We start from the raw sequence: 25866 nt of genomic DNA on the forward strand, positions 1-25866 counted from the left end.
TTCTGCTGAGAACTAAGAGAAGTGCAAAAGTATTTCTAAAGCTAAGCAGATATTGATCTGGTCAGTGCTTAGATGGGAGGCCACTTGAGAACCTCCTGTATGCCACCTTATAAAGAAGGTACAGCACAGTATTAATACCGTGTTTCCCCGAAAATAAGACAGTGTCTTATATTAATTTTTGCTCACAAAGATGTACTAGGTCTTATTTTCAGGGCATGTCTTGTTTTTCCATGAAGAAGAATTTACATTTATTGTTGAACAAAAAATAAACATTTATAATATACTGTACAGTAGTTGTCATCAGAAACCAACATAACCGGACTATGAATTCTATCAAGAATTTCTTGTTACTACCATTATTTCCATGTACAACAATCTATGGCAGGGGTTCCCAAACTAAGGCCTGGGGGCCGGATGTGGTCCATCGAAGCCATTAATCCGGCCCCCACGGCACAAGGGCAAAAGGTGGTTGGGCTAAATGACCCAAGGGGTCTCTTCTTCTCTTACAACCATTATTATTATTATTATTATTATTATTATTATTATTATTATTATTATTATTATTATTATTATTAATATTGTGGCTGGGAGGCCATCTGTCAGGGGTGCTTTGCTTGTGCTTTTGGTGCACAGAGGCAGGAGGGGGTTGGACTCAATGGCCCAAGGGTCTTATGATGATGATGATGATGATGATGATATTGTTATTATTATTGACAATGAGGCTGGGAGGCCATCTGTCAGGGGTGCTTTGCTTGTTCTTTCAGTGCACAAAGGCAGAAGGGGATTGGACTCAATGGCCCAAGGGTCTATTATTAATAATTGAGGCTGGGAGGCCATCTTTCAGGGGTGCTTTGCTTGTGCTTTTGGGGCACAGAGGCAGAAGGGGATTGGACTCAATGGCCCAAGGGGTCTCTTCCAATCCTCTTTATTATTATTTTTATTTATTATTATTATTATTATTATTATTATTATTATTATTATTATTATTATTATTATTATTATTATTATTGCTCGGTGGCCAACTATAGTCTGGCCCTCCAACAGTCCAAAGGATCGTGAACTGGCCCCCTGTTTAAAAAGTTTGGGGACCCCTGATCTATGGTATGTACATTGACCAATCCTGCATGCTCTGGTGTTCTGTTCGATGGACATGCTTCCAAACAAAACCTTTGCTAGGTCTTATTTTCAGGGGAGGCCTTATATTTAGCAATTCAGCAAAACCTCTACTAGGTCTTATTTTCTGGGGATGTCTTATTTTTGGGGAAACAGGGTATAAATAAATGGTGAAACAATTCAGTTTTGAAGGTGGACTTCAGAGGCTATTATTTAATGTGCTTTCCCATCTAGCACCAACCAGTTTTAATCAAAGAACTTTTCTTGGCACATTCTGAATCTTCAGAATGCCTAGACAGAGGTTCTCATAATCATTTCCACATGTTCCATGGACGTCTACATGGAGGAAATATGTAATTTGTCTTCCCCTTCCAAATAAGGGCATGTAGGCAAAATCTTTAATAATGTTGATCTCCCCTCCCCCCCGATACAATCAATCAGCCTGGTAAAGCTTACAGCAGTTGTTTAATATCACTAACTCTCATCATCAACAATAACCTGGTTTCACAAATGATACTTTTTTCTAAACATTGTTAATGTGGTGCCAAACTACACTGAAATAATTCCTATACTGCCTAGTTAATACATTTAGTCCACCATATTCACAGAAGCTGCACCCATGAATTCAACTATCCACATGTTGAAAATATTATTCCAAAGGAGAAAAAATCTCAAAATCAAACCTTGATTTTGCTATTTTTAAATAAGAGGCATGATTTTACTATGCCATTGTATATAATGGGAATTTAGTATCCATGGATTTTGGTATCCACATGAGGTCCTAAAAACCAAACTCCCATGGACACCGAGGGTTTATTGTATTCAAAACAAGGTCAGGCTGAATCAGAAGCAGAACAACAACAACAACAACAACAACAACAATAAATCATATTAGTAACCATATTCTGCTAATCACAAAATATATGTGAGCAGTATTACATTCCTTTCTGTTATTTTAGTTTGAAGGGGAAAGAGTTATTATGCAGCACGCGGGTATTAATCCAATCAAAGCCATATGCAGAGAAATGTCAAAAGCTCAAAATATCCTACTGTTTAATACTAGTCAGCATTATTAAAAATAATTTAATGTAGCAGGCCTATCTCTGTTAACCTCCATGAAACACTTTATATTTGGATAATCATTGCCTCGTTTGTACATAAACTTTTTCATAGGAGAGACATCCCTTTCAGACCTCTGAGATCTTTTGGCAAATCTAAAAGCACAATAAAATTACAAAATCAATCAGAGCAGCAGCAGTTCTTCTTCTCTGGCTCCCAAACATCTCTCTTATTGATCATCAGCCAGAAGATCCAATAAAATAACTGCTCCCTTTCCACACCACATTTTTTCCCAAATAAAAATTCCAGTCTCATCTAGAGCAGCTTTTCTTCAAAATCCTGCTTAAGTAAATAGTATGCCTCAAAGGTAAGAAGTGGAATGCAGTCTACAATAAGGCCAGCACAGAAAGAATGTTGACAGAATTTTAATTGTTAAAATAGTGTGTGATATGGGCTCATACTTCTACGTTCTTATATTATTTCTCTTCCACAAGTTTTTAAAAGAACAGCTAGGAGAAAAAGATCCAAAAGGCAACACAAGAATAAGTCATGGAGGGCATTGCTATCCACAGGAATAATCAGTGCCATTCCTTGCCTGTGCAGGGAAAAGTCATATCCAGCTAGTGGGGAACTCTTTGGCCACAACAGCCCCCCCACCCTACCCATTAAAGACTACAATGGATAGCTAATTATTCTCACTATTCCTAATTAACTGCGGAAAAATGCTATGTAAAGTTTCATGGGAATTAAGAATGGGAGACAAAGGGGACAAGGAAAAAAAGTGTAACAATATGAGCATTGCAGGAAAATCAACTTTTAGGTGCAATCTTTGAGTGAGATTATTGGAAAAGAATTCCTCCATGCTTGGAGGCAACACTTTGAGATACAGTGTTGACAGGCCATAAAGAGCATTTGATTTACAGTAAATCTTCCCTAGGATGGAAATTTTAATCACATACTATACCCTTTTTAAGGAGCTCAGTGGCTACAACAGGGGTGGTTCGATTGAGGTTCATAGCAGTGGGGGAAATCTACACTTGAGATGCTGTTCAAAGCCCTCGTCACAGAAGTATGGATGTTTTCAGTTGTTCCAAATTATGTCCCTCCAGGAGGGCTTTGAGCCTGGGGAAAGAAATTGCATGGAGCCAAACCAGAGCTGTATGGGAGGTGAGGAAGCAGTCAGAATAGCTTTTGCACAAGCCACGTTGTTCTCAGTTCTTGAAGCTGAAGGATATTGTTCCAGAATCCTCTGCTCCTGCATGGCTTAATGGATCTAGATCAAACATAGTACACATGCCTTTCATGTAAAATATTAGTGGGATTTCAACTAAAAAAGTATCCCATTTGGGACGAGGGCCTCCAAACTAAAAATATATGTGAATGTAGCACTCAGATGCAACTACGAGATGGCAATATAGAGATGGAAACACTACTTTAAAGGGTGAGATGAGTAATGGAAGAGGGTAACCATTAGCATGGAGACATTTTGAAACTTTTTTGTAGCGGCCTTATCAGGGGGCCAAGCAAAAAAGGAGTCCTTAAGATGACAAGAGTAGTTTTAATTCAGATCTTGACAAAATCAAATATGCAGAGCAAGGTATTTTTATGCATGGAGAAAAGCATTAACTTGGCTAATCTGTGGTGAGAAGCTCAGTACTGAAACTTCCGTAAAACAGAACCTTATGCACCTGACGTTCCCTGGATATGCATTTTCTAATGGGAATACTTATAAAATCATAAAGTTAACAATGAATATTTGTTATAAATAGAATTATAAAACACATAACCCAGGAAATGCCAGGTATATACACTAGTAAATTCCACAAGTTCGGGCAGGAAACATGTTCTCATTATAAATTTCCTCAATGTTATCTTCACTCTCTGTATGTGGAGGATGACTGCATAGAGACCTATCATCCATAGAGACTTCCAACATGATTCAGGCCCCTGAAGAATCAAAATTTCTAATACCCACAGAAAACCTCCCTGGACAAAGAAGGATTTCCTTCACAAACAGCCATATTTCAGATGTATACAGCAATGAAAAAGTTATGGAAGGGAACATAATTAACATGATCTTCCCCATCCCATCCACATATGCAGAGTCCACACATAAAAATGATTAAATGCAATGCTTCCTAAAAATTCTACTCTAGTGAAAGGAATAGTTCAATGTAGACCACATATCTCCCAACAATTTGCGACCAATACTTTCACACAAAAATTATCCTCTGTCCTGCTGCACTTTTTCTATCATTGCTTTTACCATCATTTAAAATGTTTTTATTCTATTTCGAAAACAATAATTCCCAAAATGACTACAATGAAGTACAATAAAACATTGGATGAGAATTAAAAGGTATCCATATGCTTATCTAAAAAGGCCAGCAGCTGAAGATAAATATAATGATCATATCTGAACAAAGGATGCCCCCAGGCAAGAGACAAAACCTTTCCAATGCTAATTAGGGTGAGTAACTGAAACATTAATGCTGGCTTCCCAGTGACAAATGACTCTTGCCACACCCTGGACTCTCCAGAGATATATATTCTTTCCTTTCCTTACTAGGTTTATCCATACCTCACAACCTCTGAGGATGCCTGCCATAGATGTGGGCGAAACGTCAGGAGAGAATACTTCTGGAACATGGCCACACAGCCCGAAAGACATACAACAACCCTGTGATCCTGGCCATGAAAGCCTTCGACAACACATATCTGATTTTTTTCTCAAGATTTATTAGACGGTTCAGGTCCAGGCTATTTGGCCAACCACATCCTCTTGTACAAACCTGCCCAGGCCCTGAGATCTTCAGGAAAGGCCCTTCACTCAGTCCCATCTCCATCTCAAGCTTGGTTGGTGGGAACAAGAAAGCAGGCCTTCCTACTTGGTGGCTGCCCCTCAACTCTGGAACTCCCTGCCTAAGGAAGCCAGAATGGCCCCTTCCCTGCTGTCCTTCTGGCAGCAGGCTAAAACCTTTTTATTCAGACAGGTTTTAAAATAATAATAATAATAATAATAACAATAATAAACTTTATTTCTAGATCGCCCTCTCTCCCCAGAGGAACTCAGGGCGGTTAACATACATATAAACAGCAAACATTCAATGTCACAACTACTTCACTAATATCAAAAACATAAAATGAAGATGAAGATTTTAAGATTAAGTTAGGAGGTGATGTAGTTTTAACTACGTACATGTTTTAATGGATTTTAACTGTGAATTTTTAAATACTGTTTAATTTAATTATGTTTTAATATTTGCATATTTGTATATTTTAAATTGTATGCTACTGCTTTTATGTTAAGCTGCTCCTTCAGGCGAGATAAAATGAGGTATAAATATAATAAATATAATAATAATAATAATAATAATAATAATAATAATAATAATAATAATAAGCCTCTACAAGGAGTCAATAGGAGCCCTTGGTGGCGCAATGTGTTAAAGCGCTGACCTGCTGAACTTGCAGACTTAAAGGTGGCAGGTTCGAATCCGGGGAGCAGAGTGAACTCCCACTGTTAGCTCCAGCTTCTGCTTACCTAGCAGTTCAAAAACATGCAAATGTGAGTAGACCAATAGGTGCTGCTCCGGCAGGAAGATAATGGCACTCTATGCAGTCATGCCAGCCACATGACCTTGGAGGTGTCTACAGACAACACCGGCTCTTCAGCTTTGAAATGGAGATGAGACCCAACCCCAAGAGTCAGACACGACTAGACTTAACATCAGGGGAAACCTTTACCTTTACATTACTAGGATTCAACAATTAGTGGTTTCACACAAAATTTAAGGAATTTCCGATCTTCCTATTCACTGAACAACATATTCAAATTATAAATATACAGTAGTGCCCATCTTCAGTGGACACTGCTATATATTTAAACTTGCTCCCCACCCCCAACCACATCGAGATTGCATCCAAGTCCTAAAGCACAACTAATTATTTCTCTGTCAGCAAAACTGTTCACAATTAAAAGGTGGGGGGGGGGGATAACCATTTTATCTTGTTTCATTAATGAACTATCTCTGATAAGAAAGAAGATTATAAAATGAAATTATCATTATTGAAACATCCTGTAAACTCCATGAATGAAGCAATGCAATTGCATAGCACAAGCATAGCCTTGAAGCAACCTTGTACTTTTTCAAATATTTCATTTTCTTCAAAGAATATTTCTGGAAACAGAATACCCACATGGCCTTCCATGAATGGTGATTGAAACAATGTTGATTAGAATCAGTGTGTTAATGTGTAAGGCACAGGAAAGGCACTAAAAAGGTTCTGGTCCCAGTACTCAGAATTTTTTGAATGTTATTGCACATTATTAGCAGCTTATGTAGCTAATGCTGCCAGAAAAGTGGATGCCAGGAACTGTGTGGTCAAATGATTATCTTAGCGGCCATGATTTTTGCCAGCAACACCAACACTAATAGAATTAAAGTGGCTGGTGCTATGGAGAAAATGGTGCTCTGATAGAGTTTCAGTGGCCAAGTTAAAGGGAGATTCTTCAATATCCAAATGATGAGCGAACATTCTGGATGTTCTGTCAGTGCAGTCGCACTCCCAAAGTACACACTGAAGTCTGAAACTGTTCATATTTCAAGCATGCCAACTGCTAAACAACAAAATCAACTTGACAAAAGACATTTTAAAACATCATTAAAAGGCTAATTATGCAGTGCCTACCAACTTCCTTTTGTCTAGTATGAAAGAGAATGTTCTTACTTTATCAGGGTGAGTATAATAGTCTATGAATTATAAGATCAAAGAGGCAAACTGTGTGTTTTCTAAAATAAGAATTCCTTCACCAAGTTTTACACTTACCACAGCTAAAAGAGCTGTGTGAAGGGATCAGCACTAAACCCAAAGGACAGGCCGTGCATGGCAAGAAAGAGAGCAACTCCCTCGTGCTTTTTGCAGGTCACTCCGAAGGACCATGTTAGCAGATCCACTCCAGACCCTTAACAGGCAGCTCTGCTGCTACTAGTAATTAGCTTGGACAGCTCTGGCTCCAAGAGTAGCAGCAAGGCTACACCATAATGAGCTCAGCTGGGATTAGCAGGACAGGGCAGGGAACCAAGAGAGCGGAGGCATTCTGCATTGCGTATGTATCAAGGAGATCAAACAAGGATGGCTGGCTAGGTTATCCCCTCACCACCTCATTCCAAAAATGAAGCACGGCAGTGTGTAAAATACAGGCTAATGAAGAGCGACACCTCCAACAGATGAGAGCCACATTAATTAACACAATCCCTAGATCATGTAATACAGTTTCAGTTAGTGCTAGCAAACTTGTTGTCACTGATTTAAAGGGCTGGGGGGGGGGAGCGGAGGGGAGGAAGACTAATGTTTTTCTTCTCTCTTTCTAGTAGAGGAAGACGATTTAATTTTGGTATTTGAAAGGAATTCCTCTGTGTGGCCTTCAAGGCCCAACAAGAAAAAGATTCAGAGAACTAGCAGTACAATATATGTGTCGCTGTTTTTAATAAAGAAACTCACTTTTCAATCAATAGCTTTTTGTGCTCTTTTTTGAAATATGCCAGCTCATTCCATACAGCATCAGAATCTTCTTGACACAGATGTTGGGGATCTGAACGCTCCTTTCCACTTTTACTGCTTCCAGGCCTGTTTATTAAAAATAAAAGAAAAAATATACAATATAATAAACAATTTTTAACCCTCAAAGTAAAAAAAACCAATGATTCAAAAATGTGTTATTACTCCACAGAGCAACATCACTAAAACAGCTATTGTACATTTCAGTATATAAACATAACAGATTGAGTTAACTCATATCAGAATAATGAACTACTGATATGGCACTACAGTTCAGGACTGATGAGTGTCAGATAATAGTGTTATTCATAGTCAGCAGAAAGAAACTAAAAGGTAAATATGTCAGATGATAGCAAAGAAAGGTTAGGAGTTGCCAGTTCTCCCAGAATTGTCAACTGTGACATGAACACCTGATCTGGAAAAAAACTAGTAACCCCTTTCTGTGTTAGAGCTGAACTACACATATCAATAGACAAGGACAAAAGGTAGATAGAAGATAGTGGAGTACATGAGAGAAAGCATTAGATGATTTAACATGCTGTATGTATTAGGGAAATACACGAAGCAACGCTTAAGACTGAGATTTAAGAGTGCCCAGTATTGCCAATGAGTTACTATAAATATGAAAGGCAAATAGTCTGATATACAGACATTTTGTAGAAAGAATCTCTTACAGTTCCACAGAGATTGGATGGATAGATAAATAGACAGACAGACAAATTTCTATTTAAACTATTTTAAGTCTTCAGTCATCAGTGAAAAAAAACAGGTTTGTAAGTTTGTAGCAGCAAGTCACTTTGCCAGACTATAACTCAAAGCGTTGACCACTGGTTCTCTGATGTAAGAGATGAGCAAATTTGTTTGCCTAGTGTGCCAGAGACAGGTACCATATTATTACTCATTGGCTACAACTGCTTCTCCAGCCTGACCCACGCTTCACAGTCCAAAGTCCATCACTTTGAGTAGCATTGACAGACACCAACAATTAACAACCATGTAACATATGTGGAGCTTAAAGGATGTTATCATCTAGAGTTGTCCTGCGATCTTAGTATTATATCACCTGACAAAATTATGCTGATGTTCAGGCAAATTCCTCACAAGAATGGTCTATCAAGTAGACTCACAGCCAGCCCAGCTCAAGCAGAGACACTGTATTTGAGAACCAATGCACAACCTCCTGTATCAACCAACAGTTGTGTATGACTTGAACTTGTGTAATTTTAAATGGATGTTTTTATAATTTATGTTTTAATTATTTGTTTTTAATTGTAATTGTTTTATAACTGTTGTGTTTTTGGCATCTAATGACTGCCGGTTGTGAGGCTGCCCCCCCCCCCCCCCCCAGGATAAGAAGGACGGAATACAAATGTATGAATGTATGAAATAAATAATAATAAATAGACATTTTCCTGGCTGTCAGAGCATTATAAATTTTGATAGTTTCAGAGCACCCCCTCCACTACACACAAATGTTGTTTTAGATGGCTGAGCTGAGTTAAAACCCAATTGTTGGGACCATGCACTTCCAAAGCCTTCATAGAATTATAACTTTGAATGAATCCTTGCCAGTGAAAGAATCTACTACTACAAAACTATCAAGAGGTGAGCAGTCTGACATTTAGAAATCTCCAATGAAGGAGACTGCACCACTTTCCAAGGAATCCTACTCTATTCTCTTACCATCAGTAATGCTTAGAATCTAATTTCTTGTAATTCAACTCATTGGTTCAGGCCCTACCCCTCTATAGAAGCAAAAATAAACTCCGTTTTCTACATAACAGCCCTTTAGATATTGAAGAGGGCTGCCCTATTACTCTTCACACATTTAGTCTCCAGGCTAAGCATGTCCACCTCCCTCAATGGTGAAGCCATCAGCTTAGCAGACCTGAATAAAGTCAATCACAACCTTTGGCATGGTAGGAAGATGGCTAATAGAGAAACAACATAAAGCTAGATGTTTATTTTATAAGGTTATATAGGATCAGTTAAGAACAGAGAAATTGAGAAGACATGATGTAGTTGTTGGGCACTGAATTATTACCACTACAGTTTTCTGTGAAAAGATCCATGACATTGGAGTCATTCATGAAACTTTTTTTCGAGTGAAGTTTATCATTTGAACTGACAAGTACACACAACAATAGTATCTGGTATCTGTTAAATGATTTTAAAATGTTTGTTTATGTTTTATTTTAAGTTGGTTTTATTGTTTATGTGTGGTTGATTTGTATTGTTTTAAAATGTTGTGAGCTACTTTGGGTCTCGTTTAGGAAGAAAAGTGGGATATGAATAAAGAATTATTATTATTATTATTATTATTATTATTATTATTATTATTATTATTATTATATTATGACACAGCAAACAAGATAGACATGCTGGATTTCATATCACAAAATCACAAGTCGAACACTTCCCAAGTGTCTAGGACTGTGTGATGTATTTTCGGATGAAGCGTGTAGATCCCAGTAGGGTGGCCTTTTGCAGTTGACAGATCGTGATTTTGTCAATGTCTATTGTTTCCAAATGCCGGCTGAGATTTTTTGGCACGGCACCCAGTGTGCCCATCACCACCGGGACCACCTGCACTGGTTTCTGCCAGAGTCTTTGAAGTTTAATCTTGAGGTCCTGATAGCGGCTGAGTTTTTCCTGTTGTTTTTCTTCAATGCGACTGTCACCTGGGATGGCGACATCAATGATCCAAACCCTTTTCTTTTCCACAACTGTGATGTCTGGTGTGTTGTGTTCCAGAACTTTGTCAGTCTGGATTCGGAAGTCCCACAGTATCTTTGCGTGCTCATTTTCCACGACCTTTGCAGGTTTGTGATCCCACCAGTTCTTTACTGTTGGAAGGTGGTACATGAGGCATAAGTTCCAATGAATCATTTGGGCCACATAGTTGTGCCTCTGTTTGTAGTCTGTCTGTGCGATTTTCTTACAGCAGCTGAGGATACGATCAATGGTTTCATCAGCTTCCTTGCACAGTCTGCATTTTGGGTCATCAGCTTATTATTATTATTATTATTATTATTATTATTATTATTATTATTATTACTATCACTACTACTACTACTCATGTTGTTAAACGGACTGATAGCCTAAATAGAAATTCTGTTCTCAATATGGTACACTAGTCAAAGTAACTTGTCTTTCAACCAGACTTAAACCAGCCCTATAATTTGACAAGCCTGTAATATATCACCAAGATTTCCTTAGAATGAGATTTTGGGTTTTTTATGTTTAGAAAAGTTAGATCAACTACATTTGGGCCAATTAATGTCCCCGTTTGAGCAGCCTTATCAAATAAGATGAGTCATAAGGGCAACACTGGACAGGAAAACAAACAGTTCATTTCTCTATCTCAGTAGTGTCAAATTTGTGGCCCCCTCCAGGTGTTCTGGGCTTCAGCTCTCAAAATTCCTGATCAGTGGACAAGCTAGTCAGGGCTTCTGGGAGTTGAAGTCTGAAACATCCTAAGGGCCACAAGTTTGACACCTATGCTCTAGTGCCACATTGCTTTCACAAAAGATGAAAAGGTTTTACTTGGAAAATGTGGCACCTCTGTAATCAATGCACCTTTGTGGGAAATGGTATTGACATCTTCTGTTATAAATATAAATATGAGAAGACCTAACATGGCATTACAGAGCAGAATTCTGTTTAAAATAAGGGACACTGCACATATGCATACCTTAAACCTGTTGTGTAGCTTTCCTACATAATTCTTACATAATTTTATTTTTAAAAATAGTTCCACTACACATCTACTACATATCTTATCAACCACTGCTATTAAGGGGTATTAACTGTGTTTATCAAAGTCCTATAGACATACCTTAACACCTTGCCTGCTACAGTGACTAATTTATTAGGGATGTGAACTGTCCTAAAAGCCCACTGACACTTATTTGACCTGGTAAACAAATCTCAGGTTTAAAAATATCTGTGAGGTATCACCCAGAGTTTCTATGCAAATCATTAATTTATCCTATGGAAGTGGCATACAAAACAATTTCTATTGAAGACCTTGCCTTTTTTTTTGGGGGGGGGGGGGGGGAGAAACCTCCCTATCAATTGATTGTGTTCATTGAGCAATTTAGGTCCTATACAGTTGCAATTCTGCAATCTCATCATAAATGGTACAAAGGAACCCGAAAGACTCAGAGGAACTCTACATACTAAAAACCAGAAATGAAAAAGTACTTTTTTCCTACTATTTCAACATACCTATGATCCCACAGAGTCACCATAAAGAGCCTCCCCATTTGTTATGTGTGTTGGGATGGGGGGGAGAAAACCATGGAAGCAGAAAAAGATGGTCATCTCATCTCTTTTAATAAACCCAGGCACACTGCGGCCATCTACAGGGAATAAAAAATCAGCAAAGGCTCCTTCAGAAATCAATACAAGGCCTTGATTCAGAGTTATTCCTTTAAAAAAACTGTTCAAAGAAGAGGGAGAATGTCAATTAGTTTTACTGTTGTTTTCCTTTGCTGTTACTAAATCTATATTTCCCAGGATTGTAATCTGGTTACCTTTATTTCGATCCTTTACAAGCATGAATAAACTTCAGTGTTTAATTAGAAATGTGATCTATGAAAATTAATTGCCATACCCAAACCTAACTTCTATTTCATGAGATTTGTTAAGATGGTGGTGCAACAAACCACACAAGCTAACTGTCTGGCTTGCTGCACCATAAATTAAGTGGTGAAAATGGAGTGTAACAAAACTACGCTAGCATTATGCTATGGCCTGAATGTAAAACCAGAGGTTCATCTAGCCAAAATTTTCTATTTAGAGTGACAGCACTCACATGTAACCTGGTAGAAATGTTTCCTAGTCTTACTAACAGAAGTTTTCGGGCACTGAAATCTTCTACCCTACTCTTCTGCTCTGTTCTACTGTTCACCACCACAACAGATTGGCGAGCAGCAATCCAGGGATATAACACACAACAATGTTCAGGAAGAATCAAATGCATTACCAATATTATTTTGTGACCCAGAAAACACACAAACACAGGATGGCAAATGGGAATGGAACTGGGGATGATTCCTAAATTAATTTGAAAAAAGGTCAAAATACGGTGTATGAGAGAAATTTTAAACAACTCAAATGGTTCACATTTCAAAAAATACAGTAGATGTTTTACCCATCACTCACAGAGTCAATAATTTAAGCTGATATGGAAAACCATTTAACTGTAAATAGCAAAGGCGTAATCCAATATTAATTCTACATAAAAGAGACCAATTGTTAGATCTTGTCCGTTACAGTTTACCTGACTTAAGTTCTGTTGATTTCAGTGTGTTTACTGTAGGCAGGACAATCACTGGATTTAATCCAAATAACCTACCATATATACTTGAGTATAAGCTGAGGTTTTCAGACCTTTTTAGGGCTGAATCCACCCCACCCCCAGTTTATACTCAAGTGATGATCATGGCAAGCTTATATTCGGGTTGGCTTATACCTAAGTATATATGGTAATCAGAGCTGAACAGTTTTATCTTAAATTACTGTTATATGTAAATATTCAAAAACCTTTAACCTACTGATGCCTCACCTAATGTAAACTTTGTGCAGTAATAGACATGAAAGACACTGAACTGACCAATAGAACGGCCTAGAATTTGCTCTTGGATCACGTGATGTTAATGGTTTTAATTGTGTTTTAATTGTATTTTAATGTGTATTTTAAATGACTTTCTTTGTATTTTGTTTTAAAGGCATTGAATTACTGCCACATTGTCAAGCTGCCCTGAGACCCCTCTGGGGTGAGAAGGGAAGGGTAAAAGTATAGTAAATAAATAAAATAAAACAAATAATTTTATTGGTATCTATTTTTATTTTTATTTTTGAAATTTACTAGTAGCTGCTGCATTTCCCACGCTTGTCATATACTTGAGTCAATAAGTCTTCCCAGTGTTTTGTGGTAAACTTAGGTGCCTCGGATTATATACGGGTCGGCTTATATTCGAGTATATACGGTATATTTATACTAATGGCTGCATGATTTATACTGATGGAGCACATTGTGGTGCATCACAAAATATAAGCCACTTGATTAAGAAGGGCTTTATTAGGAAAAGCTAAACAATCTGACAGAAGAGGGACTTTGTTAGTTGAGTAAAAACCAACAATGAAAGTCTAATGTGGCATTACATGTCTAGTTTTCTTTTCTTTTTTTGCCTTATGTCTTCTGTTTTTATGCATAGACAGGTAAAAATGTAAAGAGTGGGGATGAACAGCCACCAAACAAAAGCACTATCATCTCTGATATATTACGAGGCTTGAATGAAAAGTAATGGCTCCACCTTCGTAACTCCTCGACAGATGGCAGTAGTGGTATGCGGCAGGTACTGGCTTCTTCAGTAGACTCTCCTCTACAGTTCCATTTGGTGGGAAGACTTAGCATTGAACAGTTGTTTTGTTAAAATGCGAAGTATGGAACCCTGCGCAGACGGTCGGTCAATGCAACTTAAGCAACATGCAATCATTGAATTCTTGACAGCAGAAGGTGTCACTCCAAAGGCGAATGCAAGCTGTTTATGGTGATTGTGATGATGTGAGTACTGTGCATCGTTGGGTGAGTAAGTTTAAAGATGTTGAAGTGGGAACATCTGACTTGCGTGACAAACAAAGAATTGGATGTCCTGCGACAGCAACCACCAAGTTTCACAAGCAAAAGATTGAAAGATTGATTCAGGACGATCATTGTATCACTCAGAGAGAAATTTCAAACATAATCGGCATTTCACAAGAACGTGTGGGTCACATTATTGCTTTGCTTGGCTATCAGAAGATCTGTGCACGATGGGTACTGTGAGACGCTGGTTGTGGAAACAGAGTGTCGACTTCTTCCATGACGGCTTCAGAAAACTTGTTCATCGTTGGCAGAAATGTATCCAATTGTTTGGTGATTATGTGGACAAGTGAATTGCAGTAGTTAAAGAGCACATTCTAAGGATCATTTCTGCATTTGATTTATTGAAATATTTCCATCCAAACCGAAGTAACGAAGGTGGAGGCATTACTTTTCATTCAACCCTCATACAAGCACAGTCAGCATTCACAATAACAGTAATCAACAGCAGAACAGCCAATTAATACCCTCTGTCACTTCATAAAATTTAAAATGGAATATACAATAAACTATTTGAGTCATTGTTTATGTTATTATTATTTTTCTTCATAAGAATCTTTTTTTCTTCCCACAGAAGAAAGCCAAAGAATATTACTTAAACCAACTTTCTTTTTAGAACACCTAAGCAACAAAAGTTGCATTCAGGTTTAATACATATAATGATTTTAATGAAATGTGTAACTTACTTGTTATAGACTTCCTCCCATTGCTTTAATTGCTTTTTTATTGCTCTGTAGTTGGTCTGTAACATCTGCAGCCTTTTTTTGCGCTTTTCATGGGCATGTCTCAGCTCATCATTTTCTTGGATCTGCATAACACCAAAGTGAAAAAATACTGGAAAACTGAGTAGAATGTAAGAATTTACAATGACAGTGTTTTTTATTTATCATCAGCCATCAGTATGCAATTTATTACACTTAAATTGTAACTGAAAATACTTTACAAGCATGGTTGATTATACTTATAAAACCAATTCTATCTTCATCATAAAAATCTGAGAGATTACATATTGGCCAGGATCCAAATAACTGAACAACTGGTTCTGCATGCTTATCAGGGCTTTTGGATTTGCATTTCTTGGTTTAAAATATCCCAGTGCCACATGGTAAACACTTTTTAAAAATCTCAATTTTAGATATATAGTATGCAACATGACTTAAGAGGCAGGATGCACAATGTTCTCTTTATCCTTTTGTTAAAGTAGAAAATACAGAATGTTCCAAAAATTCCAAGTTCATATTCCTGCTGAATAATTTCAAGAATTAATTGTAAAACTGGAAAATATTCCTTGTGACTAAATTAAATTTTCAATAGTTGTAGATACCTAGGAAGGACACAGATCATAATATGCCCAGTGTATTTTCTTCCAGGTGTGTTTTGTTGAAGAATATGAAAAAAATAATCTATTATATTTGTACATTTTTCTCTCTATATATAAGGTAGGTAAAGGTTTCCCCTGGCATTAAGTCCAGTCGTGTCTGACTCTGGGGGTTGGTGCTCATCTCCATTTCTAAGCTGAAGAGCCAGCATTGTCCATAGACACCTCCTAGATCATGTGACCAGCATGACTGCATGGAGCGCCATTATCTTCCCCCTATTGATCTACTCACATTTGCATGTTTTCAAACTGCAAGGTTGGCAGAAGCTGGGGCTAACAGGAGGAGCTCACTCCGCTCCTCAGATTTGAACCGCCAACCTTTGGGTCAGTGGTTTAACCTGCTGCGCCACCGGAGGCTCCCTCAATATATACATAATGTTATATTTTCATTCAGGCTATTGTAATGACCTTTAGGACTGAACCCAATGTCGATACAGAATAAGCTTGGTGTGTTTAAAGAACAGTTTGATACCCTATACCTGTGGTTTTTTGAGAGATCATTTATGCTCTCATACACATGATCTTTTATACCTGTGCAAAGATCTTATTGGAACTTCAACAAAAATGACAAATATAGTATATTATTTTTTCATATTCTTCAACAAAAAATATGTCATTTCTTGTTGAAAGCTGTGATAAAGAGATCTCCGATCCGAGGAATGTAAATTATGCAAGTAAATTATCCATACCCGCCAAACGAATAGCAATTGGATGGATCAACTTTCTGATGCACCGATTCCAAACAATTGTTACACAGAAAATATGATGAATGAGTGCACCCTTGTGCATTTATGTAACACACTATGGTTGTGTTGTCTGTGGTAATCAGTACTATCTGGTCTCGAAGATGCTGGTAAGAAGTCCACTGCTTTCAACACTGCTAATAGTTCTAGTGCAATGATATGAATATGGCTCTCCATCTGTAACCAATATCCTTGCACCATCTGCACAGCAAGTATCTCAGTAAATATCAATGGTGATAACATGCTTCTTCTACTCCTCCTCCTCCTCCTCTCCTACCACCACCATTTTCCCGTTAACCCAATATTCAGTCCTAATTAACAAAATAGATGGAGACGAAAGATACACCACCTTGAACCAGGCGTTCCACACAGTTAAAATGATACAATGATAATATATTGAATTGCTGTTCCAGGGGGGAGGGGGAACGGGGGAGGGGAGGGGGTGGGTGTTACATTCCAAAGGATCGTTTAAAATGTCATTTAAGCATTAGTTACTTTTGGTATTATGTATATTGAAATAAGACATGCATCGCTAAAATTTTGTTAATTGTTGGAATGTAATAAAAATTAAAAATTAAAAAAAAAAGAAACCCAATATTCAGTGGGTTCAAAAATAGACAGAGATGGCTTTCCTTTCTGCCCTGACATCAATCTAGAGTGTCTGGAAGAACTTGATTGACGTCATAGCCTCCAATAAAGCTGGTTATACTGAGCTGGTATCTGCAAGATGTAGCTAAGACAGAAGATGCAGCTATAGTTGTTAATGTTGATACCGTAACATGGCGTTACTGAAGTGATCAGTATTTATCCCTCCTTAATCTTGTGTTTCCATAGCTTGGAGGATGTGGACAGAGGAGCAGACTGGATTGACACTGATCTTTTGGTCACTTTCAGTGCCTTCTCAAAACAGTAAGACTTAAACCATGTAGCCCTTTTTAGAAAGGTTCAGAGGTAAACCTTCAGCAAATGCTGTATTTCTGTACATTATGTCCAAAACAAGTACTCTGGTTGTGTGTCAGAGAGAAAACTTTGCACCCACAAGTATTGTATGACTAAACAGAGATGAGGAAAAGTCCACAGAAAGAGTAGAGAAGGTTTGTTGGAGAAAGAAGGGGTTGAAGAGGAAGAAAAGACAAGGAACAAAATACAAAGAAAGATTCTTTTTAATATTAATAGTGAGAGTATACAGAAAGCAAAACAAAAGAAGGAACATGAAAGTATTTAGGAGCAAAAATACTGTGCAGCAAAAGAAAGTTCCAAACACAGTGTTTCTTTGAGAAGATGAGGGAAAATAGTTAATGTAGGTTAATGGGCTAAGCATACACAATTGGTATAGGGAGGGGAGGTACTACCAGGTTATTCAATTCTAAAAAATTCTGAATGAGGTCTCTGTGAAGACATGAAAACCTATTTGTGTGAGGCACAGAGACCACAAAGAAGAAACAATGTCTGTTTGTGTCTGTGTGGGGGTGGTATATAAACACTTTTAAATCTATTAACTTTCAAGTGTATCTAAAGCAGCATTTGCTCTCTTTCAAAGTTGCAGGGATACTTTTAAATACTGGTTCAAAGTTTTTTTTTATGACTTTATCCTACTCCATACAGAATAGCACATGTTACAGACTAAGAATGAATACCACTTAGGACCACGGGTTATGCACTCTTTGGCCTGTTGTTATGTATGCTGGGTTTTTGAAAATACCTGTGTAATTCTTGTTTATCTCAGTCTATGCCAATTGAAAGCTTTAAAAGTTGCTTTGTTTGTTTTTTAATTTTCACCTTTAGCTGTAGTGTCTTTTCTAAGTTTTCAATCTTTCTTTCAGCTATTTTAAGCTTCCTTACTTCTTCCGGCTCTTTCAAAAAGCTCTTTGGGGACAGAGACCTTGAACGTTTCACAGGTGGTTCCTGGGAATAAAACAAGGACATGGTTGAACTGGTTGGAACACTGGCTTATGAAAGACATGCAAAATTAAAGAACAAGTAATTTTGAATACTAATAATGAATTATAAAAAAAAATCCTGCATGGAATACCAGAGAAATAACAAGCAGAATTACCACAGCGCTACCACTAAAGGTTTCTCTGTGACTCGTTAATGAGAATATTCATTTACATTTACATTGTTTCTTTCAGAATAATGATGTCCCATTAGGGAAGACTAAAGGGTTATAGACTCAGAAATGCAAGAAACCTCATTACAAAGGAGGGGATAGAGGCTGATCTAATTGCTCTATAAGGGTCCAAGGTTACACTTGATAGGACAACCAGAAACAAGAGGGAAAGGATTTTTTCCCCTTTGAAATAGTTTAACACACTGTGAAGTTGAAGGAACAATATGCTTGAGGAATATAAATACAACAGACAGTAGATCTTATACCATAATGACCATATGGTCATTAACTATAATATGCCTAACTAGAGACAAGAACGTGTGTTTATATTATCTGCAACATCATATAGCAATCTGGAGAAAGTATTATGAAACTAGCACTTAAACCAGGCAACCTTCTTGTTTGTAGCATGTCATGTGTTCTTATGTAAAAGAAAAGAAATGAAATATCCAGATTGGTTTTATTGAATTTCCAAATAGTTTTGCCTGGAGCAGCTATTAACATCTCAATATCATTACAATATTATTAACTGTTTAACTGACATATATACATGCACGCACACACACATACATACATACATACATAAAAACCACATATAAAGTTATCTAGAGAAAAAATAAGAAGAAAATGTCCATATGTATGTGCGTATCTTGTGTATGTAAAATACACAAATATATATAGGTATATATATAAAAACACACACATATATATTTACACACACTCGTATATATCAAAACGGTAACATTTTCCTCTTGTGACTCCATTTTTTCTTTTGTAAAATCAAGAGCAATTGTAGCTGTTCTAAAATGTGTAACAGCTCATCTTTTAAGCAGGAGGAGGACTAGATTACAGAGCTTTGTTTTTCATTTCTGTTCACAAAACAATGAAATACATAGCCTGACGGAACTTTCCTTTGAATAGCACACACAAAAAATAAGTTTCTTCGGAATATTTCCCGATAATTGCAGAAAGGAAAAGTTATATTTTATTTTCTGTTAATACATAAAGAAAACACTGAGCTCCAAGCTATATGTAAATAAGAAATATATTACCAGAATTCTCAGCATTTCTTCAAAAACTGAGAATAAGATGAAGAACAAAATATATGGAGGACATTGTTGGGGAACATATCCTGGTGGAAATAAGGCATCCATTCTCTACTCACCCGCTCACCTATTCCCCAGCTGACTCTGTTTCATTCAACCAAGAGTTGAGTGAAACACCAGGGGCACTCCAAGTGGCCAGCTACTGGTCAAAGGATATTTATTATAATGCCAAGTTTTAAAAACTTTGTTTGTGTTTTCAAATACATTACAACTTGTATCCTTGGTTCGCTTCTGACACGATAAATAAATACTCAACCAAGAAGTACTTATTGGTCCTGCCGGGAGTAGGAAACACAAGAAAAAAGTCCAAACCAACATCTTAGGATGGCAGCCGGGGGAGGGGGGGGGGGGAGAGAGAGAGAGACAAAAAGTGAACAGGCATACATTCCTAAACCCTAGGAGAGACTAACGAGCTACAGAGAATGCAACTAGGTATAAGCTAAAACTAAACACATGGCTTAAAGCAGTGGTTCCCAACCTTTGGTCCGCCAGGTGTTTTGGACTTCAACTTCCACAATTACTAACAGCTGGTAAACTGGCTGAGATTTCTGGGAGTTGAAGTCCAAAACAACTAGAGGACCAAAGGTTGGAAACCACTGTCTTAAAGGAAAAAGGGAATATCCAATCCTTTTGTAAATTGACCAGGATGCACAGGTGAGTAGCTGCAAATGAGTTGATGGATAAATGTTATTTCAGGATGGCCCTTATGTAGATCTGCAGCTCATCTTGTCCCTAGAGCTAGAAGAGGATGCTTTAACTAGCATATAAGCAGCTCACATGTGAAGGGCAATTGATGGGGAGGGGGGAGGTCCCCTGGATTTGCATGGTTACTGCATTTTTCCTATCCATTGAAACTTCGTGGTTTGCAAGATAATTAAAACATTCTCACATGAATTCTCCCTGGCCACACAACTGTAGATGCTTGTTTTTAACTGGTAGGTAGCCCAAAAGAGTAAAACAAGCATTATTGTGTTTCTTGGATTTGAAGATGCACTTTCCTAAATCTCTGAAAATGGGATTAGTCTTAGAATTGTGGTTACACACACACACACACACACACACACAAGCATTTTTCTGTTGGTGGTACTGAAATTTAGAATCGAAGAAATACAATATTAATATCATTCAAATGATTTATCTCAGTCTCTCATTCTCTCTGCTTCTTGTCCCCACGTAAGCCTCCCCTAGTCCCTTCGAGGAGGTGGAGCCGGAATATAAAAGTAAAGTTATTATTATTATTATTATTATTATTTTCTCCTCCTAAACTAAATATTCAGGATAGTAGAGGCACCTATGTAACCTCAACCTAATCTCCCAGAACCACTCTTTATCATTTTCAGTAACACTTTGAAAAGACTGACTCACTTGTTCTGTAGTCTCACCTGTTCCCTCCTGCTAACTCATGTCTTGACACACACACCCCTTCCTACTCCTAGGAACACAATAACCTGTGGTTGAATGCTTTCTGCTAAGATGATCCATGTACATGTTACAGAAATGAGTCAACAATGTCCAACTCTCTCCCTGATTCCTTTTAACAGATGTTATACAGAACTGTGTATATGATCATAGCTAAACTCAGATAAAGTGTTCTAGGAGAGTGTATTTCTTGATGCTAATGCATCGCCATGCTATGTAAATCTTTAAGAACATTTTAATGCTTGTAGCCTTGTAAAGACTATCATAATAATAGCTGTAAGTGCTGTGTACATTGCTGGTGCAGTGCAGATTATAAAACATATTCTGCTGTAGATCAGCTGTAAGCAAAGATGAAGTAGGTGATTAGGCTAGTGGGAGTGTGTTGAGCAATCTGTACATTTATAAAGCCTTCAATAGCAAAAAGAATGCAACTAAGTCAATATTAAATTATGGATTCAATTTCAATATTTAAGACTCAAAACAGAAATGATAATAGCCTGATTCTGTGGATTTACTGTGGTAGGAGCAATCAGCTGTGGCACAATTGTACCACATAATGTTTTCCTGGGACAGGATGAAAATGGGAAGTCACTTTTACTTCAGATTTATATAACCACTAGTGGCAAGTCCCTACCTATGAAACAGTAGGGAAACTACATAGGTTCTCTTATTCTACAGTCCAATATGAAGACGAAACAGGAATAGCTATTAAAGTTGCCACACCACTGAAGCCATTTCAGCATTTTTCATAGAGGCTCATATTTGTAACAGCAACATTTTTTTTCTTTTCTGGCTTTCCAAAAAGACAGCAGCAAGCATCTTCTGAAAAACTTCCTCCCTATAGATGCCACCCTAGAGTATCCTGGATGTAGTATCATGTTTGGGTACAAGAGGAGAAAACAAGTAATCACATAAAAGATACTGAATGCTTGTGGAGTAGCCACCTTTCTGCATATTGCTCCAAAACAATTCATCCAGGGCACTCTAGAAAAAAATGTTGAGAGGAGCTCCACTGAACTGGCACCAGTTTATTTTTTTATGGAAACCAATGAGGCCATGCTCCCTCTCCAATTTCCTTCTTGCCATCCATGACAAACTCCGATATCCCATCTAAAGATTCATCGTTTAGCCAACTTGAGCAGTAGAGGAACCATTCCCTATACCTTATTTACGACAGTGTTATTGTAAGTTGCACCACTTTTGGCACGGAAATAGGAATTCCAGTACCTTATACAATCAGCCTTACACTTTCATTGAGATCAGCAGCACAAGACTACTGTGAAAATGAAAAATTGTGAATAAAGAAATTGTTTTTTTTCTTTGAGATAACACCTCTCTAAGAATCTTTGGGCCCTCCAACATGACTTTATGGCTAATGTCTATTGGAAGCTGGCACCATAATAGCTTTGGAGGACCTAGAAATGTTCTCTGTAGACATTTCTATCTCCTCCAGCATGGCTGAGGGAAATTGACCACAAAAATAAAAACTGCAAATGCAGAGGAATGACTGTAATATTTATGTCAGGGAAGACATAGTCCAAATAAGTTGCTCTCAAGTGCACAGTATATTACAAGCATTTGAGTGAATCAACCATTTTTTCTTAATCTGAATCTCCTTTTCATCAAAGGTCTGGACACGAATTTCTGTTCAGACCCTGACAGACGACATGGAATCCCTGATTATTCAAAACTGCCATCAGGTCTGGTTATTAGAGGTCTTAAAATATCATTTTGGAGTTTTATGTATTTCAATCGGAGCAGGAATTGATAACTAGGATTAAAAATGGGTGTTTACACTTTCTAAAAAGGACTATCCAGTCATTTTTCGATGACAATAATGCAAGTCAGGTGAATGATGAAAGTATCTTCACCTTTTCTGAGAGTTCTCAAAAATTATTTGTAATTGGAAAGCAGTTCTGAATCAACATCAGAGGATATCTGGCCACATTTCAATTTGATTGGAAATCCCGGTTTTGGTAGGAATATTCAATGAGAAAGATTATTCTATTGTCACATGATCCTAATCCCATCTTCCTTTGGATCTCATGAAAATAATTGTTCTGCTTGTTTTATGTCATTTTGATCTTCCAAACATTATCACATCTGCATGGAAAGAACCAAGGGGATACAGTTTTGCTCTACCGTGTTTCCCCGAAAATAAGACAGTGTCTTTTATTAATTTTTGCTGCCAAACATGTGTTAGGTCTTATTTTCAGGGGATGTCTTATTTTTCTATGAAGAAGAATTCACATTTATTGTTGAACAAAAAAAATGAACATTTATTATATACTGTACAGTAGTTGTCATCACAAATCAGCATAACCAGACAAACTGTGAATCCTATCAAGACTTTCTTGTTACTACCATTATTTCCATGTACAACACTCTATGGTACATACATTTACCAATCCTGCATGCTCTATTCATTGGGCATGCTTCCAAACAAAAACTTGGCTAGGTCTTACTTTCGGGGGTGGCCTTATATTTAGGAATTCAGCAAAACCTCTACTAGATCTTATTTTCTGGGGATGTCTTATTTTAGGGGAAACAGGGTAATAGCATATAAAGAGGCCCTAAAACCACACTTGTTTGGCCACAGACTCTAGTGATCTTGAAAAAGACACATTTTTATTGAAAGCACAACTAGGATTTCAGAATAATAGCTCAATCCCAAATCATGTTCAATTACTCTCAACGTCAAGTCTGATCATTTAGGATTTCAGGAAAAAATACTATCTTTTATTGATCTAGACAAGGAAGGAATCCTCAGTTTTTATGAACTTAGCTTCATTTCTGTGCATTTGCAAATTCAAGTTCTATTTGTAATTCCAAGTTTCACTTGTATCTAATCCACAAGAATTATTTCTTACCAAGTAAGCATTGTAGCGACTGTTCAATAATGTATGTCTCTTTTTTAAAAATAACATAATAAATGCCTCGTTTTAATGTCACGCAGAATGCAGAATACATGAGAGTGGACTAAACACTCCATATGCCTATTTTAATGAGTTATGAGTTCTTACTTGCTGCAAAATACAAATCAAGAAAGTAGTTTGAACCTATAATTCCTCTGAAAGTTTCAAATTGTGAGTATCTTTAAAATTTTCTTCTTACTGTTTCAGTTGTTAGTATATGATGAAACAAAGGGGCATTCTTGCCAACATAATTCATGCTATACAGAAAGAACAAGATACATAGTGTGAATTAACATCGTACAACAAGCCAAGGATCCACAGGAAACAGATTGTCATAGCTGAGTACATTCTAATGTATGCTGCTCAATTGTATTTGCTTACAGCAGGATCAACTAAAGAAAAAAAATGAAGCAGTGCTCTGAGGTTGGTTTATGTCATTTGACAGCCAGAAACTTCCCCTTCCTGGTTTGTTATCTTGCTACAAAGTGAAAAGTAAATCCAGTTATTTCTCTGGTTTATTGGAAGGTACTAACTAGATGACATAATAAACTATCAAGGAGCAAGGCTTTGTAGTTTGGTTAGCTGCTTTATGATGTGAGTTGAAATGACAGAACAGCATACATTAGCACATTGTTCTCTTCTGTGGCTCAATTGCTTGTCATGATGAGGCAACACACATAAAAACTAGGGTCCTCTCAGGTTGTCTGTTCCATGATCAAGATTCTCTTTCATGGGGGATGTTCTACAAAAAGAGCACCTTCCGGAGAAAAATCTTATTTTATTGGTACTGTATGTGGAAATTATTGGGATGCCAGCAGTATGTGGGTGGCATTCAGATCTACTTCTTGTTTTTGGAAACAGCTGAGGTTATAGCAATGCCTTAATGTTGTTATGGGTTGGGTGAGGGGCAATAAACGGAAGCAGAATCCTGATAAGGCTGAGGCTCTATGGATGGGTGATCCCTAGAATCATAGAATCATAGAATAGTAGAGTTGGAAGAGACCTCATGGGCCATCCAGTCCAACCTCCCGCTAAGAAGCAGGAAATCGCATTCAAAGCACCCCCGACAGATGGCCATCCAGCCTCTACTTAAAAGCCTCCAAAAAAGGAGCCTCCACCACAGCCTGGGGGAGAGAGTTCCACTGTCAAACAGCTCTCACAATCAGGAAGTTCTTCCTGATGTTCAGGTGGAATCTCCTTTCCTGTAATTTGAAGCCATTGTTCCGCGTCCTAGTCTGCAGGGCAGCAGAAAACAAACTTGCTCCCTCCTCCCTATGACTTCCCCTCACATATTAGTACATGGCAATCGTGTCTCCTCTCAGCCTTCTCTTCTGCAGGCTAAACATGCCCAGCTCTTTAAGCCGCTCCTCATAGGGCTTGTTCTCCAGACCCTTAATCATTTTAGTTGCCCTCCTCTGGACGCTTTCCAGCTTGTCAACATCTCCCTCCAACTGCGGTGCCCAAAATTGGACACAGTATTCCAGGTGTGGTCTGACCAAGGCAGAATAGAGGGGGAGCATGACTTCCCTGGATCTAGACGCTATTCCCCTATTTATGCAGGCCAGAATCCCGTTGGCTTTTTTAGCTGCCGCATCACATTGTTGGCTCATGTTTAACTTGTTGTCCACGAGGACTCCAAGGTCTTTTTCACATGTACTGCTGTCTAGCCAGGCGTCCCCCATTCTGTATCTTTGATTTCCATTTTTTCTGCCGGTCTAGGTCTAGGGAACCAAGTAAACATCCTGTCCTGGATGGGATTTCTCACTCACTGAAGGAATAGGCATGTGACGTGGGAGAGCTCTTTGACCC

At 37.8% G+C, this 25866-nt stretch overlaps 1 protein-coding gene across 7 annotated transcripts in view; it reads right to left on the reverse strand.

Annotated features, from left to right (window-relative positions):
• The window catches only part of cntln (centlein), a 256558-nt gene that overhangs the window by 111993 nt on the left and 118699 nt on the right, over positions 1-25866 (reverse strand). For 6 of the 7 annotated variants that reach the window (XM_062971887.1, XM_008103175.3, XM_062971888.1 and 3 more), the window contains 3 exons: positions 18287-18412; positions 15073-15194; positions 7678-7803 (listed from right to left, as the gene is read on the reverse strand). In XM_062971887.1, coding sequence (XP_062827957.1) covers positions 7678-7803; positions 15073-15194; positions 18287-18412 — 374 coding nt within the window. The remainder of the gene's footprint in view (positions 1-7677; positions 7804-15072; positions 15195-18286; positions 18413-25866) is intronic. The other variant, XM_062971885.1, reaches the window with a different exon arrangement.

The sequence above is a fragment of the Anolis carolinensis genome, chromosome 2 (genome assembly GCF_035594765.1).
Source record: "Anolis carolinensis isolate JA03-04 chromosome 2, rAnoCar3.1.pri, whole genome shotgun sequence".
NCBI classification, from domain to species: domain Eukaryota; kingdom Metazoa; phylum Chordata; class Lepidosauria; order Squamata; family Dactyloidae; genus Anolis; species Anolis carolinensis.